Raw genomic sequence first — 19,389 nt, forward strand, 5'->3', positions numbered from 1 at the left:
GGGGAGGGGAAGGAGGGGAGGGGAAGGAGGGGAGGGGAAGGAGGGGGAGGAAGGGAGGGGAAGAAGGGGGAGGAAGGGAGGGGAAGTAGGGGAAGGAGGGAGAAGGGGTGGGGGAGGGGGTGGGGGGCAGCAGGAAGGGGAGGGGAGGAAGAGGCAGAAGAGGAGTTTCCTTATTTTGTACGCCTAAAACCTACACAAGTAACATCTATACATAAAGATCGTATAGTTTGTAGAAACAAAAATAGATCAGAGCAAAATTAGCTATGAAGACAAAACTGGAAAACCATTTCAAGTATACATTTTTATCAGACTTTTAAAATTCTTGCTAATTGACATGATAAATTAAGACCAGTTTTCCTGATCAGTGCTGTTCTGAAGAAAAAAGATGATCGCTGTATCAAGAGACAATTATCTTAGGACTGTCTTTTAAAAAACTAAAACAGCATTCTCACTTATACACAGTCTAAGATACACAGAGAGTCAGCAAATGCAAGAAATCCATTCTTAATCCACAGGAACCCAAGGCAAGCCCACAGGATGAATTGTACTGGAGACCTGTGTTTATTCCAAGTGACTCAAAGCACTAGGCAATATCTAAGACCCTCTACAGAATAAAGACCTACTCAGTTACATAGCAAGGAAACTTTCTCACAAAGCTCAAGAGATAACCCTCCTTGAGCTAAATGAGAAGACCTTTCTGCATATATCTCATTAAAAGTAGATTAACAAAACCTGAATAGTGAAGACAAGATGCCAGTGGGCATTAGGTTGCAGTGAACCTGCCAGGGAGACAGGATTAAACTAACTACATTTTGGCAGTGTAAAAACTGTTTTGAATCACAAGGATTTCTTTTAAAAAATCTTATTACCAGTGTTAAGTATGGTACCCTGGCAGCTAGAACAGGTGAACTTGCTCACTAAAAGCAAACAGTTCATTGTTTTTGCACTGGCATTGAGAGATGAATATCCATTCCCCTTCCCCAAGTTTGCCTTCATAGAAAACACATGCATTTTGCAAGTCACTGGTAACAGAAGACAACTCCAATTATTGTAAATGCACGAAGAAGGACTTCCCAATGTAGTGAGGTTGTCAGCAATTGGAATCTAAGAAGCTTACCATTTTGCCTCTAGCTCCCTTCAGCCCAGTCTCTCCTGGACCACCAGGGTCCCCAATCTCACCCTAAATACATTCATTAAAGTAAAATAGTTATTAAAATCAAACATATACATATGTAACATATTTGCATCTTTAAACTGATTCTAACATGAAGAGATTTTTCATATGCATTTTTAACAGTCTTCTTTGAAGAGTGTGAGTGTGTGTGTGTTTCCATTTGTGTAACTCTCTACATAGCACACTGCATCAGCATTGTTTCACTTTGCTGTCTCCCCAGTGAGAACACTGGCTCTTTGGAGAAATGAACTTTGTTCTTTATTTTATCCTCTGACTCTATCATAGGACCTGGGTTCAGTATGGGTTTACTGAGTTCAGTAAGGGTTTCTAGAAAAAGTGGTATCTCCAAGGTAGAAGATGTCATTGCTAACTAGTTATCTAAAGATGATTTATAAACATATTGGGAAAATTGAGATAGGTAAAATCAAATAACTCTGATTTTCTTTACATTACACTTTTCTTTCTACTTTTATTTTATTTTATTTTTTTTTTGGAGACAGAGTCTCGCTGTGTCACCCAAGCTGGAGTGCGATGGAGAGATCTCAGCTTACTATAACCTGGGTTCAAGTGATCCTCCCACCTTAGGCTCCTGAGTAGCTGGGACTACAGGCGTGCACCACCATGCCTAGCTAATTTTTGTATTTTTCGTAGAGATGGGGTTTTGCCATGTTGGCCAGGCTGGTCTCGAATCCCTGACTTCAAGTGATCCACCTGCCTTGGCCTCCAAAAGTGCTGGGATTACAGGCATGAGCCACTGTGCCTGGCCTTACATTATACTGTTCTTTGAGTAAATAAGAAAATATATATGATAGAGGGAAGGAGTAAATTTGAGGAAAAAAAATTAAAAGGATAAGTTTTCTATCTTCTCATATTGATTAAAAAACTAGAAATACTTTTTAAGCCTTACACTCCTAAACAAATGTATAATCTTAAAAATTGAAAAAATTTTGGTCTATTTCTTTCTTCCCTCCTTCTCCCCACAAAGGTAGGACATTTATTTATCATTAACTGTTCTTCTACTGGCCTAGGATACATTTCATAACCCCCAGGAGTACTTCTGACTGATCTCTAGTTACTAGGAAGCACACGGTACCTTAGGTCCACTTTCTCCAGGGAATCCTTCTTGTCCCTGTAATGGACAGGAGGGAAGATTAATACAGGCACACATCACCCAATGAAGTCTACATTGACTTTCAATTTACCTGCTGCCCTGTGTAGTTTTGGTACCTCTGAATTAAGGAAGGGCCAAAACAATTGAAATCTGGAAGTGAAATAGCAGTATTTGAGAAACAAACTAAATTATAAGTTAAAGTATTTAAGGGTTTCATCAATATATCATAACTACCTAGGTGGCTAAAAGTATACATCTGAAGAGTTACAATTCGGCTTTCCTTCTTTTGTATGCATGTAACAGCATAGGTGGTCATTTGGCCATGTGTCTCTGAGACGATCTTAAAATGAATTTCAGTGGAAAAATTTGGAAAGCCTATGGAGAGTCTAAACTTGATCATTCATTTTAGGGTCCTCTGTTTACCTTACTTTGTTCAAAGACCATAATTGAAGAGATATAATAATCCCTATTGGATAAAAAAGTATATAATTAATTTAAAATAAAGTTCATTTCCTGATTATAATAAATCTTCAGCCGGGCGCGGTGGCTCAAGCCTGTAATCCCAGCACTTTGGGAGGCCGAGGCGGGCGGATCACAAGGTCAGGAGATCGAGACCATGGTGAAACCCCGTCTCTACTAAAAATACAAAAAATTAGCTGGGCGCAGTGGCGGGCGCCTGTAGTCCCAGCTACTCGGGAGGCTGAGGCGGGAGAATGGCTTGAACCCGGGAGGCGGAGCGCTCGCAGTGAGCCAAGATTGCGCCACTGCACTCCAGCCTGGGCGACAGAGCGAGACTCCGTCTCAAAAAAAAAAAATAAAATAAAATAAAATAAAATAAATCTTCAAACATGTATAAAATCAAAAAAATAGAAAGAAGAAAAATCACCAAAATCTTACTGCCCAGAAAGATTATATACATTTTGTTATTTCCTTTTAGCTTTTAAAAATGCAATGTAACACAATTGGGATAAATGTTTTTCTGAGTATATTCTAAATTTTTACTTGAAAGTGTCACATAAAAATTTCTTTACATAATTATAAACTTCATAAACATTCATTTTATAGAGTGGCTAATGTTCCAATGCCATAGGCTACTTAATATTTCCCTTCTTGTAAGATAGTAAGGGATTATATTATGGAATATTAACTGTTCTCTGTTCTAATGAACATTTCACTGGAAATCCCTCATTCATTAGTTTTATTTTTCAAATAGTTCTAGTTTTTGGTTCTTTATTCTTCCAGATGGCCTCTTGCATTATTCCCATTGGTATTTCACTTTGAATTATGTTCATCCTTCAATATTTTAGACTTTCCAACAAGATCTTGGAATGCCTCTCCATTTATTGAAGTTCTCTTTTCTGTCTCAGCAATTCGCTGTCATAGGTCTCAAACATTTTGCAGACATGATATCCTTAACTCTATTATGTTTTTTGTATTTTGTAATTATGGTGGGATCTTTTTCATGATGACTTCTTAGTGGTAATTGCTAGTATACAGAAATCACTGGTCTTGGTAAACTTATCCCTCAGTTCCAGCCACCTAAATATTCAGTGACAATATCAAATTACTATTCTGATGTACAGTTTTATTTCTAAGTTATTGCTTGGCCCAGTACATTTAGAAAACTCCTGCACAATCTCTCACTACCGGCTAAATCAAACATAGTAAGAAGAGGACTAATTTTGGAATGCTTCCGTGAGTAAACTTGAGCCTAGAGCGGCTAAGATTACATGCACTGTTCAGGCTGGAACAAGTCAGACTAGGGCCATGTATCACTGCAGAAAACAGAAAATTTATTTTCAAGTTTCAGTTGTTGCCTGCACCTCAAACCATCACATTCTTTTCTACCACATTCCTCATGGGATATCAGCAAATAAATTATTGAAATATATTTCTAACTGTCCAAGATTGCCTTAGACAATCTTGCTTCCCTGTTTCTCTTAAATGTGGCAAACAAAACCAGCAACAAAAAATAAATGGAAAACGTCCAGCTTCCAGCAGACTTGACTTACCTTTGCTCCCTTGCGTCCGACACTACCATAACCTGGACTGCCATCATTGCCCTGTAAACAGAGCAACTGATTACCAACATCCCAGACTACAGATAGAGACAGGCTTATTCCTCAAGAGGACAAGATTGCCAGCTTTTTGGTTTGATAAAGGAAAACCAGGACACACGATCCTCCTTCTGGGGCAGGCCATCAACATTTTATGATAGTAGTACTAAAGGTAATTGTTAGTAACAGATACAGACAATGCACTGTCCCTAGGTATTACCATCTGTAAGCTGGGAATAATACCTACTCATGGGTTGTTATGAGGATTGAATGAACAAAAAATCAGGCATATAATAATCTTTCAATAAGAGGAGATAGTAGTATTACCTCTCCCTGATAACACTTGTATTTTAATACCATTTTCAGTTTGCTAGACAAAAACAAGAAGTAAATGCCCCGGTATTGGCTACTGTCTGACCCTTGTAGAAACCCTGAGCAGTGGGGGAAGGATGGAACGGGTTTCTGACGAAGAGGCTCTGACAAAAGGAAAGGCTGGACAAAGCGTTATGGGATTGCTGAAGACAAGTTTTGTTTGTTTTACTATTTGGCTTCAAGAGCATTCTGGCCATGATATTTGGCACCTGGGGAATTGCCACCTTGGGAAAGCTGGACAAGGAACTAAGATGAAGACAATGTCCCTCTTAATTTCTAGAAAACTATAAAACTTCATCAGGATTGTATCCTTAAAACTCTCTTCAGAGAACCACACCAGATGTCTACTGAACTAAAAGATTCCAAGAACCAGATCAAAACTAGTGACAACATACGAACCTGCAAGCCACGAGGACCAGGAAAGCCAACAGCTCCTTTTTCTCCCAGATCTCCAGGTTCTCCCTGTTAAACAGAAGGATTGTTTTTAGGTTGGAAATTGGAAATGATGGCACTAATTCAGCTCATCTGTGTGGATCACACACAACAATGGGTTTGTGCCCGGAACTGTGTGTCATGCAAGTGATACAAGAGGAACTGCTGTTGTTGGCCAGGGAGGTGTCCTCCATTGATCAGTGAAGCCTCAGCAAGCATGATTTATTGTTTAGTGCAAGTTGCCATCTTAGCAGCTCAATGCCATGAAAATGAGTCGAGAGAAAAGCTCTGTACTGTTTTTAAAAAATTAACAAAATCGTTTCCAGGATGATTCATGCAAATCATCTGGCCTCTGCAAAGATGGCAGATTGATTAATCTAGTTTTAATATTCTGAGGGAGAATCAAGTTAACCAAGGGAGCATGATATCCTGGCAATAGTTTCTAACTTCTGACTAGTAGAACATCTACTGTGTGTTATTAATCAATCTCAGTACTATGTTGAGGAAAGTTCAGCTACATGGGAAATCAACACAGGTTTACAGAGGAAGGTTAACTCCTTTTTATAAAAAGGTAACAATTTTAATTTTGGAATAGTTTTAAATTTACAGAAATGTGAACATAATACAGAAAGTTCCTATATATCCACATCAATTTGCCCCTATTTTTAACATTACATTACACTAGTTGCATTTGTAGGGTACATTTGTCACAACTGAATCAATACTGATTTATTATTATTAACTAAAGCCCATACTTTATTCAGATTTTTTCTTTCTTTTTTTTTTTTTAACCTGATATTCCTTTCCTGTTCCAGGATCCCATCCAGGATCCACATGGTATGTCTCCATAGGTTCCTTTAGACTGGGGCAGTTTCTCAGACTTTTTGATAACCTTGACCACTTTGAGAAGTATTGGCCAGGCATTCTGTAGAATGTCCCCCATTGCTGTTTTTCTGATTAGACTGGGCATATAGGTTTGGGGGAGGAAGATTACACAGGTAAAAGGCTATTCTCATCACATCATATTAAGGGTATATACAATCAACATGACATCACTGTTGACGTTAACCTTGATCTTCTGATTGAGATAATGGCAGTCAAGTTTCCCTAATGCCAAGTTACTGTCCATCTCCCTTCCCTTCTATACTGTACTCTTTGGAAGAAAGAGTTTGAATGTATGTGCAACCTACACTTAAAAGGTGGGGAATCATTACATCTTTTTTAAGGACAGAAAACCAACATAAGGGAAAATGGACAAGTGACCACCAGCACTGAACTCTGGGGGTAACGAAGAATAGGATTCTATGAAAGGGAAGCAGGAGATCATCTGCCTTGATGCCTTTTAGGACAGTGGTTCTCAAAGTGTGCTGTGGGGACCACAGCCGCATCCAGGGTTCATGTGTCAAGAAAATTCTTGGATCCCATTGGATTAGACTCTGGTAAGTGGAACCCAACAATATGTGCTTTTACATAAGCTTCTCGGCTGATTCATACGAACACTGAAATTTAAGAACATCTGCCTTACGGTAAGGAAGCAAGGAAAGTCATACGGCTTGTCTAGGGCCACAAGTTTGGTTATTGGTAGAGTCAAGTGTTGAGCCCAGGATTAACTGCCAGGTTGCTTGCCTCCTGGAAATGTGAACTTACTAGAGTAAGGTAGGGGTAAGTGTTTGAGGTTTATCTCAGTGAATCATGAGTCTAGAGTGCCCAGTCCACCCTGGGGCAGTACAGAGGATTTGGGTTTTCTTTGGGGCACTTGTCATCTAAATTCTTGACCACCCCCGATCCCCCACCAAGTCTTTTGTATTAATAATGATCTTCTAAGGCACAACTGCCCTGCTCCTGTTTATCTACTTCCCCACAGTCACCTCTAGGGTCCCTTTATCTATGTCTACCCCTGGTAAGATAAACTTGATTTTTACCAGTGATACCACTTCCCCTAGAGCCTTCTTCAGGGGCAAGAAGGCAGCATTGTCTTTGTTTCAAACTTTGATTTCCCGATGACATGCCATATATTGCTATACTACATGCCACAGAAGTCCCTTCCTTTTGCAGTTGATTGTTCTTGTCATCCACTTATCTTGTTATGTCCTCCAATTAACTGTCTTTGGAACATTCAACTGCTGGACTCCATATCAGCCTTGAACAATTCTTCGATACAAAGTTAACTCCTTTTTTTATGCCCTCAAGCTCATCCTCTTTGCCAAATTGCTCCGTTAATCATCTACTCTGTCTACTGTTTCTTACATTTTCAATCTTCTCTTTTCTCCCTGGCTTTCTCCTCTGATTATAAACGTGATGGTCTCTCCTGTTGTTAAAAACAAACCAATATCCCACGTCAACCTTTCCTAGACCTTGCCAGTATGAGTAGTTAATGTCTTCCTCTTTCCCTTGAAGGCCTAGGTTTTCCAAAGAGTAGTTTACAGCTTTTTATCCATTTTCTCCTCACACATTTCTCGGTCCTTTGCAGTCTGTCTCCCTTTCTGTCCTCTCAATTGCTACACGTTTGAAACTGTTCTTTAGAACGTCTTAGCCACCAGATATCATGGCTTCTCCACTCCTCCCCTCCTTAACTTTTCTTTATACCAGTTGGTACTCTTCAACTCCCTTCTTGAATTCTACTCTAAATCCAGTGTGCTTTTTTTGTTGATTTTCCTTCCTTCCTAATAATTTATTGTCTTGTTTCCTCTTGGACTTCTTACAAAGAGGCATCACCAAGAGTTATTTTTAATCCAAATGACTCTGAAATTTACATCTCCAACCAGACCTAAACCCTTTCCTCTATCCCCCAAGTGATTTTCTTTCCTCTTAAACCCACTCTTCCTAATGACTTTCCTATGTCTGTGATAGGGTTACCCCTCATACACGAAGCCCCCAAGTCATCTAGCCCACTCCTCTCTGCCTCAGTCCCCTATTGGAAGAGTTCTATGGAATCATCACAAGTTAAGTCCTCACCCTGTTAAGTCACCTAATCACTATTTGCCTTGGAGACTATAAGAGTATACCAAATGTTCTCCTAGCTTTCAATCTCTCAGACTTCATAGTATTTATTTGAGATGGAGTCTCACTCTGTCACCCAGGCTGGAGTGCAGTGGCAGGATCTTGGCTCATTACAACCTCCACCTCCTGGGTTCAAGCAATTCTCTCTGCCTTAGCCTCCTGAGTAGCTGGGATTACAGGAATGTGTGCCACCACAGATGGCTAATTTTTGTATTTTTAATAGAGACAGGGTTTCGCCATGTTGGCCAGGCTGGTCTGGAACTCCCGACCTCAAGTGAGCCGCCTGGCTCGGCTTCCCAAAGTGCTGGGATTACAGGGGTGAGCCACCACGTACGGCTTAGGCTTCATAATATTTCTAGGCTGAGTTGCCTATTTAAAATCTTCCCAAAGTCTGGCTGTGTTCATCCACTCCGTTCAAAAGTTTTAGATAACACTGTGCCGGCCACTGAATACATTCACCACAGACTTTCTTGTTGTTTTCGGCCTGCCAGACAGGATCATTTTTCATGCCTCGATACCTCCTCTTCTCTCAGGATTTTCCAACCTTGTGCCTTCCTTCACACCGTTTTTTCTCATTACAGTCCCCCCCATTCCCTTCTCTGCTTGCCGAAATTTTTATCTTCTAAGTCCTACTCAAAGTCCGTATTTTTTTTTTTTTGAGACGGAGTCTCCCTCTGTCGCCCAGGCTGGAGTGCGGTGGCGCGATCTCGGCTCACTGCAAACTCCGCCTCCCGGGTTCACGCCATTCTCCTGCCTCAGCCTCCTGAGTAGCTGGGACTACAGGTGCCCGCCACCTCGCCCGGCTAATTTTTTGTGTTTTTATTAGAGACAGGGTTTCACCATGTTAGCCAGGATGGTCTCCATCTCCTGACCTCGTGATCCACCCGCCTCGGCCTCCCAAAGTGCTGGGATTACAGGCGTGAGCCACCGCGCCCGGCTCGAAGTCTGTATTTTCTATGATGCCTCTTTTCCCATCCCAGAAATACTTCTAATAATGCTATTTAAACCTCCATTTTAGCCCCTTATTGCTATTTTATGTCATAGATTGTTATGAAAATATTCTTTGGGGTTGGTTTCATGTCATATATATTATGCCACCCACAAATTCATTTATTCAATATTTACTAAGCACATATTACATGCCAGGCACTGTTCTAAGCATGGAGGGTGCAATCAATGACCAAAACAAAGATGTCTCTCCTAGAGCTGATTCTTCAGCCCAGCTGAATGCTCAGTACAGTGCCTTGGTCTTAAAAGGTGCTTACCAAAAGTTTGTGTGAATGGAGGAAAGAAAGAAAAAAAAAAAAAAGAGAGATGGGCGGGGGGAGGAAATTAAGAGAGATTAGAAGAGAGAAAGGAAGGCCTGCCCCAGAATATCCCTTGTTCCCTGAGATCCCTCAGCTCCAACAGGGTGTATCCCTCCCCTCTGAAATTACACTGAGCTGGAATCCCTGATCTCATCCAGGTCCACACCCACGTCCTTAGAGGTTGCTGGCTCTCTAAGAATCAAGCCAGGGTTTAAGGACCAGAAAATGTGTTCTCGTTTGTGTTGAAAGGGCCCTGGCTAATACAATCAGACACAGTTCTCTTGAGCAGAAAACCTCAACTTTGGTGAGTATAAAGAATGTGACCTACTTTATTTCCTTGGCTTCCCAAACGGCCTTGATTCCCTGCCTCTCCTCCGGGTCCTGGAGGCCCCTGAAACAAAACAAAGGGTTTGCAAATATAGCAAAACATAAAGCAACTTCCCTTCAAACCCTTTCTTTGTCTTATAAGAGGAAAATGAACCACAGATGAGAGAAGAGTTATGGCTGTATCGATTCTTGCTCTGGAAAAAAGTATTGCCACCATCAAATAAAGACTAGTAAATAAAAGAAAATTAATACAGTTATTCATGCCAGATGTTGTCTAAAGAACTGTGCTTCCTTGTGAGTTTTCTCTTCCAAAGTGATTTCAGGTTGTTTTGCTCTAAGAACAGATGTTGTTAAAATGCCTAACACTTAAAGAAGCCATTCCAAATGACATTTGCCTTGAACTATAATCCTTCTTGTCCTTTGGTAGAAAGGATTGGCTTTGGTAGAAAGCAGTTTTTGGAAGACAAAATGATCTTTATTGGAAAATCATATGATATGTATATTAGAAAGCTCAAGAAACTTTACTAAAACAGTGTTCATAAGATATGTTTAGGTAGCATAAGATAAATATTCTGAAATAATTTTCTCTTTCCTAGTGATAAGTTAGAAAAGCAAATGTAAATAAATTCCCACTTACCAAAAGAAGAAAAAAACTGTAAAATGCTTAGAATACGTTTAACAAGAAAGACACAAAACCTAAAGAAAGAAAGCCTTAAGATCTTATTGAAGAACACAGCAAAACTTAAACAGATGATAAATATAACACCTATCTATATGTAAAAGCTATTAGATATAATGGAAGTAAGTCCTTCCAACATTCTAGAAAGCATGTTTCATTGGAACAACTTTAGACTGAACATTTTAAAATACCAATTCAGAGATGATACAACTGCCTTCCTCTGTTATTAACACTTGGAATCAGATTTTTCCTTTGGGATGTCTAAACATATGGTAAGATAAATCTTTTTTGGTAAAACTGTTTACAGGTATTAGTAAATAATCCCAACCCCAGTGAGCTGAAATCATTTGCACAATTTTTTCATCATGGTGGTTGTAATTTAAAAGTAAATAAACCAACCTCTGCGTAATGAGCATGATACTTGCAAATTTATTTCGTTCAGAACAAAAATATTGTAACATTAACATTTTCATCTTTTAAAAATTTTAAAAAGCAATACATTGGACATAAAAAATTTCCTAATAGGAAGGATTGTTGAGCAATAAATTGATTACTAACAAAGATAAGAATCTTTCCATAATACCCTATCTCTCCCCCTTCCTTCATCTTTAAAGAAAATTCTCAATATTGTCACCCTCCATAGATAGCTCTCAACCCAATCCCTTCTAACTTTCACTTCCACCACTACATGGAGCTAACTCCTTTGACTTTCATGTTCAGTCCGGTTGACATTTTTTTGCCCTCACCTTTTTTGAGTTTGATCATGTGTTCTTTGAAACTTTTCCCTTAACTTCTGTCACGCCAAGTTACCATGGTCTTCCTGGTCCCTCTCTAGGCTCTTCTCATTAACCTTTGAAGGCTCCCCTTATTCTATTTGCCTCTTAAATTCTGTGTGCCCCAGGGCTCCATCCTCTGACCTTATTTTTCTCACTTTACCCCCTCTTCCTGAATGGCACCCCTGTGAACTTACATACCACTTCTACACAATGACTCCTAAATACATGTTCTCCAGTCCCAACCACTCAACTGAACACCAGAGCCATATATTAAAACGCTGAGTAACATAGCAAAACTCTATGCCAAAAAACAAAACAAAACCCAAGAATTAACCAGGCATGGCAGCACACACCTGTAGTGCCAACTACAGGAGGCTGAGGCAGGAGGATCACTTGAGCCCAGAAGTTCAAGGCTGCAGTTAGCTATAATTGTGTCGCTGCACTCCAGCCTGAGTGATAGAGTGAGACTCTCTAAAAAAATAAAATTCCCATTGGACATCCTATTGAATAGAAATAGATTCTTAAAACAATCATATTTATCCTAAATCATGCTTCCAGTCTCATTTTCTTTTCATCAAGGAATAGTATCACCTTTTACTACCATTGAGACCCATGCCAGAAACCTGAGAATTATCCTAGACCCTTCCACTACCTCACTTCTCAAAACCCCTCAGCTACAAGGCCCACAGTAGAATCTGTCTGCTTTCTGTACCCCTCTCTCTTCCATTCCCATTACTTGCCTCCAGGCCCATCTTGCATCCTGCCTAAATTCTTGGCTCTAACTGTAGCCAGGTCTTCTTCTAATCCATTCTCCACCCTTTTTAGAGAGAGATTTAAAATGTCAGACTGATGTTACCGCTTTGTCTGAAATTCTGAATATTTTTCAGAATAAAGTTTAAGGTCTTCTTAATATGCAAAATCCCTCAAAATGTTGGAATTGCATGCCTCTGGAGCCTCATTTTCTGTGACTACTTCCATCGCTTTATGTTCAGGCACATCAAAGCAAGTGATACAACAAATGTTTGTCTTACGTCTCCACACTCATGCAAATTTTTCCCTTAGCTGGTCCATTTTTTTCCCTCTAGGGAGAGGTGCAACCTCCCTCCTCTGAAAAATCCTACCTTTAGCATCACTATTTTAGGAAGAATACCCAAACTTCCTAGCTGTGTTGGGTCTCAAGCTTGTCCCCCAGATTCCTCTACTCTGTACGTGTTAGTGTATTTCTCTCTCTCATTCCTTAGAGACTAGACTGTATACTATTTCTTTAATGGGCACATCCTATTAATTCATATCTCTGGTGCATCATAGGGTACCTAGAAAGCCACCAACCCATCCATTTATCTACCCAGGAAAGATTCTCAAGGGGGATGAACTAACGTGTTTAATTTGTTGGTTTTCCATATGAAATTTTCATGCACTGCACAGAGAAGTAGAGAGATTTTAATTGTCCTGAAAAGCAATTTATAAATTGGAAGATCTGTCTAGAAGCCTACTCTCCATTCTTCATTTGGACATAAATTCTGAGACAGAGGATGATTTTGGGAGATTATTTCATGTGTAGTTACCTCAAACACACACAAGCACAATGAGAGATTATCCTGTTTTAAGAACTTTCAAAATAAAAAATGTCTTGGATGAGTAGATGGTTGGATACATACAGGACCTTGCCATTAGAGAATCAGAAAACCTGATTGTTTCCTATGCAGGATCTTGCAAAGTACCAAAGTGAGGTTTGCGACTTAGGTGAACAGGGCTCAAGCCTCAGTGAATGGTTACCCAGATAAATCACCTACTTAAATACTGCTGGTTAGATAAAGAATCACACTGGTGGTTTCTAAAAGAAAGACAAAAAATTTATCACCCCCAGAAAGATATCAAAGAGTGAAAGAGCTTACTTGAGATCAAGAATAGCTATGGAGGGTTAAGAGAAGCTTAGGGCATTTAAACGGGAAGGGCATTAGCTAGAGATCAAATCTTCATTGGCTTTGTTGTAATGGCTGCCTTTTACTGAGCATTCATATTTTGTGCAAGGCACTGTGCTGAGTGGTAAATAGATATAGTCTTCAATTCTTAAAACACAGTGAGATGTCTGTCATTAACCCCATTTACTGATCAAAAACAATTTCTCAAGGCATTTACATCCAAATTGCTCAGTTAATAAGAAGATTAGATGGGAATTGAACCTAATTGTATCTGACTCTAAAGACTAAAGTCCTAGCCACTATGCCTGCTGCTCTGAGGCCCTTGTGTGGGACAGGATTCCGAAACTCTTACCATCCATGCATTAGCCCAGAATGGAGTTCTAAAAACTGTGGCTTTCCAAACTTGATGCATGAAGCTGGGGCCACATCAAACCTCCAAAAGTGGGACTTGATTGTCCCACTTTTTTTCTCATGTTGAGAGTTAGTTACAGAGCCCTTGGCAACCACAACTGCTTTAGTGTTAAGCAAGGATAGGAAAGAAGTGTTTAGAGGTTAATGATTTTTTGAAAATTGTGCTTAGCACCTTATCAGAAAAGATTGCACTTGGGAGTTTAGGTTTAATGGTTGGGGCATTGCCAAGGACACCTTGACTTTGGATTATATAAGGCAGGGCAGGTAGAAGAGGTACAGGGTCTTCCCACATTTAAAAGGAATCCTTTTCACTTCTTTTTATTTGTGTGGGGGTAATGTATGAAAACTCACAGTGAACAAATATCAAGGTGGAAAGAAACAAGAAGATCAAATGCTCAGCTTCTTGAAAAGTTAGATATCAGCTAAGTCTGAGAAAACAAAAATCAAGAGGCCATCAAATTGTGAGCTAATGCAAGAACAAACCCCAAAACATCTGAGATGTCAATCTTGACAGTACTAGTCCTTAACCTTAACTTCTAATACTTCTCCATGCATTCTACACTCCAACCATAGTGAGCCATTTGTGGTTCCCAAAACTCACCTTGATATCTCTGTGTAACTTGGTTCCGTCCTGTTTCTGAACGCCTGCCTTTCCTTGGTTACCCGGAAAACACCTGCTCATTCAGCAAAACCAAACACACTCATCTTGTTTAACTCCATCCTTTACCACATCACTCTACTTTGAGTATAATTCTCTTTTAACATTAGCACATCACATGTCAATTGTTTGTTTGTATGAGTCTCCTTTATGAGATTGGGTATACGTGAGGCTAGAGTCTACACCTGATTCATCCTTGTATCCTAGAATAGGGCCCAACACACAAGCAGCACATGGTAAATGTTTGTTAAATGAATAAAAGGAATGGCTAAAGGATCACCAAACTTAGCTTACACAGAATGATGAAACTTGTTGATTACTACAGGTTACATATTGTCATATTACTATCATGGCCTTTCTTGGAATGGTGACCTGCATTCTTTGCGCATAAAATACCCCCATTAAATTAGGTAATATTGATACAATATAGTAGTAATAACAAACACATAGAGCTTATGACTGCAGGCAATGTTCTAAGCACCTACATATATTAAATCCTTTAATTTTCACAACCATCCAGTGAGGTAGCTATTACCATCCTTATTATTACAGTAAAAAACTGAAGCACAAAGTGGTTACATAAATTCCCCAAGGTCACACAGCTAGTAAGGTACAAAGTTAGGAATCAACCCTAGGCAGTCTGGCTCCAGAATGTATGCCATTTACCACTATGCTATGCTTTGTAAAGACAAAAACAAATCCTACTCTGGACTCCAAACTGCATTGAACATCTCCAAACTTTCTTGATATTGTACAAGCCACTAGTGATTCATTCACTAAGAAAGCATAAGTATTTAAAAAATAATTACAGCTTCAATTGAAATTTGTATTTTTGTGTGTGATTTTCCATTCTTTTTCGGTCATTGATTAAATTAGAATAGGGCCTTAAGTTAAACCAAAGGGGGAATGAAGGAAGGTACAGAAGAATATGCCATTCCTTTCAAAGCTCTTTCTTCCTTTTCATTGTGCCACGGATTGTACTCTTTTGTATCATAGTCATATACTTGGCTGGATTAGCACACATTTGATTTATACAGAATGCCAGTTAATAAGCTTTCAGAACATTGTCAACAGAAATCACATCTTTTCCTAAATGTATATCCTAAGAAAACTTCAAATCCTGAAATTACAAAGCACTCATGTTATTCTACTCCAGTGGCTGGTCCTTGTGTGCTGTAAAACAATATGAAACCTGTGGCAGGGAATTTACAGAACCAGTGAAGAATAATACTCTCTTGTACATCTGATTGTGTTCATCTCTGTGGTTTTCTTTTGGACACAACAACTTTGTGACCCCATTCATCCATGTCCTAAACATTAAAAATTGTACACATCTTTGAAATAGCATTTTCACTAATATTGACGATGGTATTTCAAGAAAACCAAGCACAGAAAGAAAAACCATGTTTTCCAGCCAGAAAAATGGTAGACATAGACTAGAGAGAAGTGGTACCCCTTCTGACTAACTCTGATGATGCCAAGAGGCTGAATGATTTATGGCCATAACCAATCTTGCCACAGCAAGATTAAAGGGTACTCATTCACAGATGTGCTCTGCACAGCCAGTGGATGCAATTTTGGATTCTAGACCAAGGAAAATACCAAGACTTTTGGATTTCCACCCACTCAATCTCCACATTTTACATAAACAGATGAGATAATCACATGATATATGTTTTTCTTGGCATTTCCATCTTTAAAAAATTTCAATTTATGGTACCAGAAGCTTTTATTGATTCAAGGATATGAATGCAAAATAGTTATTTTCATCAAGTTATTTCTATCATGACATTTTAACGTTTTTATGCTTTTTGAAGAAGCACCTTCAACAAAATTAAAGATAAATATCTTCACAAGCAGTAATTAACATGCTTTAAAACAGTGTCACGACAGTATTAGGCAGATCATGCAGGCAGGAAATTAACAAAGATATTCAGAGCCTGAACTCGAACACTTGATTTAACAGACATATACAGAACTCTCCACTCCAAGACAACAGAATATTCATTCTTCTCATCGCCACATGGCATATACCGTAAAATTGACCACACAATCAGACATAAAACAATCCTCAGCAAATTAAAAAAAAAACAAAATCATATCAACCACACTCTTGGACCACACTGAAATAAAAATAAAAATCAGTGCTAAGAAAATCACCCCAAACCATATAATTACATGGAAGTTAACCTGCTCCTGAATGACTTTTGGGTAAATAATGAAATTAAGGCAGACATCAAGAAATTCTTTGAAACTAATAAGAACAAAGATACAACATACCAGAATCTCTGGGATGCAGATAAGGCAGTGTTAAGAGGGAAGTTTATAGCAATAAATGCAAGAGAAAACCAACCCCAAAGCTAACAGAAGACAAGAAATAACCAAAATCAGAGCTGAACTGAAGGAAATTGAGATACAGAAAATCATACAGAAGATCAACAAATCAAGGAATTTGTTCTTTGCCAAAATAAGATAGACTAGTTAGCTAGACTAATACAAAAAAAGGAGAGAAGATCCAAACAAACACAATGAGAAATGAAAAAGGGGGCATTACCACTGACCCCACAGAAATACAAAAAGAGCTCTCAGAGAGTACTATGAACACCTCTATGCACACAAACTAGGAGATCCAGAAGAAACAGATAAATTCCTGGACACAAATAACCTCCTAAGAATGAACCACAAAGAAATTGAATCCCTGAACAGACCAATAACAAGCTCCAACGTTGACTCAATAATAAAAAGCCTACCAACCAAAAAACAGCCAGGACCAGAAAGATTCAAAGCCAAATTCTACCAGACGTATAAAGAAGAGCTGATATCATTCCTACTGAAACTATTCCTAAAAGTTGAGGTGGAGGGACTTCTCCCTAACTCATTCTATGAGGTCAGCATCATCCTGATACCAAAACCTGGCAGAGACACAATGAAAAAAGAAAACTTCAGGCTGATATTCTTGTTGAACATAAATGTAAAAATCATCAACAAAATACTAGCAAAGCGAATCCAGTAGCACATCAAAAAGCTAATTCACCACAATCAGGTAGGCCTTATCTCTGGGATGCAAGGTTGGTTCAACATATACAAATCAATAAATGTGATTCATCATGTAAATAGAATTAAAAACAAAAACTACATGATTATCTCAATAAATGGAGAAAAAAGGCTTTGGATAAAATTCAATATCCCTTCATGTTAAAAACCCTCAACAAACCAGGGATGGAGGGAATGTACATCAAAATAGTAACAGCTCTCTATGACCCACAGCTAACATCATACTGAATAGGCAAAAGCTGGAAGCCTTCCCCTTGAAAACCAGAATACAGGGATGCCCTCTATCACCAATCCCATTCAACATAGTACTGGAAGTCCTGGCTAGAGCAACCAGGCAAGAGAAGGAAATATAAGGCATCCAAATATGAAGAAAGGAAGTCAAACTATCCCTGTTTGCAAATGACAAGATTTTATATCTAAAAAACCCAGTAGTCTCTGCCCAAAAGCTCCTTGATCTGATAAACAACTTTAGCAAAGTTCTAGGATACAAAATTGAAATACAAAAATCAGTAGCATTCCTATACACCAACAACATACAAGCAGAGAGCCAAATCAGGAATGCAATCCCATTCACAATTGCCACAAAAATGTAAAAATAAAAATACCCAGGAATACAGCTAACCAGGAAGGTGTACAATCTCTAAAATGAGAATTACAAAACACTGCTCAAAGAAAGCAGAGATGACACAAATAGGAAAACATTCCATGCTCATGGACAGAAAGAATCAATGCTGTTAAAATGGCCATGCTGCCCAAAGCAGTTTACAGATTGAATGCTATTTCCATCAAACTACCAATGACATTCTTCACAGAAATAGAAAAAACTTTTTTAAAATTATACAGAATCAAAGAAGAATGTGAATAGCTAAGACAATCCTAAGCAAAAAGAACAAAGCTGGAGGCATCACCTTATGTGACTTCAAACTATATTACAAGCCTATAGTAACCAAAACAGCATGGTACTGGCATAAAAACAGACTCTAGACCAATGGAACAGAATAGAGAGCCCAGAAATAGAGCCACACACCTACAACCATCTGAGCTTTGACAAACCCAACAAAAACAAGCAATGAGGAAAAGACTCCCTATTCAATAAATGGTACTGGGAGAACTGGCTAGCCATATGCAGAAGATTGAAACTGGGCCCCTTCCTTACACCATATACAAAAATAAACTCAAGATGGATTAAAGACTTAAATGTAAAATCTAGAAGCATAAAAACCCTGGAGGATAACCTAGGAAACACCATTCTGGACATAGGACTTGGCAAGGATTTCATGAGAAAGATGACAAAGGCGATTGCAACACAAACAAAAATTGACAGACCCAATTAAGCTAAAGAGCTTCTGCACAGCAAAAGAAATTATCAACAGAGTAAACGGACAACATAAAGAATGGGAGAAAATATTTGCAAACTATATATCCAACAAATGTCTGATGTCTAGAATCTTAAGGAACTTAAGCAAATTTACAAGCCAAAAACAAACAACCACATTGAAAAGTGTGCAAAGGATATGAACAATTTTCAAAAGAAGATATACACATGGCCAGCAGGCATAAGAAAATATGCTCAATCCCACCCCATACAACCCTCCCCTTTCTGATGCCCCCATGCCTGTAACCCACCTCTCACCCTCATGTACATAGACCTCACCAGAGGGGCCTCATTCTCATTTTTTAATCCAGCGGCATATCCTTCCCCCAGGCTGTCAACCGTGTGTTGCACTACAGGTCCAAGGAGCCCTGCAGTCCTCCCACGAAACCCAGGGAGAGAAGCACAACAAACACTTATATTTTTTGTAGTATTAAACACAGTTTTGTATTATTTAAAAATGCTCAAAATCACTGATTAATTAAAATCAAAACCACAGTGAGATACAGTGAGAATGGCTATTATCAAAAAGTCAAAAAATAACAGATGCTAGTGAGGTTGTAGGGAAAAGAGAACACTTACACACTCCTGGTGGGACTGTACATTAGTTCAGCCATTGTGGAAAGCAGTGTGGTGATACCTCAAAGAACTTGAAACAGAATCAACATTCAACCCAGCAATCCCATTATTGAGTATTTACCCAAAAGAATATAAATCATTCTACCATAAAGACACAT

At 38.9% G+C, this 19,389-nt stretch overlaps 1 protein-coding gene across 1 annotated transcript in view; it reads right to left on the reverse strand.

Moving 5' to 3' along the window:
• The window catches only part of COL6A6 (collagen type VI alpha 6 chain), a 111,772-nt gene that overhangs the window by 38,749 nt on the left and 53,634 nt on the right, over positions 1-19,389 (reverse strand). Inside the window, exons 23-27 of the mRNA XM_032143569.2 lie at positions 9,782-9,844; positions 5,114-5,176; positions 4,298-4,348; positions 2,268-2,303; positions 1,118-1,180 (exon numbers count right to left, since the gene is read on the reverse strand). Coding sequence (XP_031999460.1) covers positions 1,118-1,180; positions 2,268-2,303; positions 4,298-4,348; positions 5,114-5,176; positions 9,782-9,844 — 276 coding nt within the window. The remainder of the gene's footprint in view (positions 1-1,117; positions 1,181-2,267; positions 2,304-4,297; positions 4,349-5,113; positions 5,177-9,781; positions 9,845-19,389) is intronic.

This window comes from Hylobates moloch, unplaced genomic scaffold (assembly GCF_009828535.3).
Source record: "Hylobates moloch isolate HMO894 unplaced genomic scaffold, HMol_V3 SCAFFOLD_22, whole genome shotgun sequence".
NCBI classification, from domain to species: Eukaryota; Metazoa; Chordata; class Mammalia; order Primates; family Hylobatidae; genus Hylobates; species Hylobates moloch.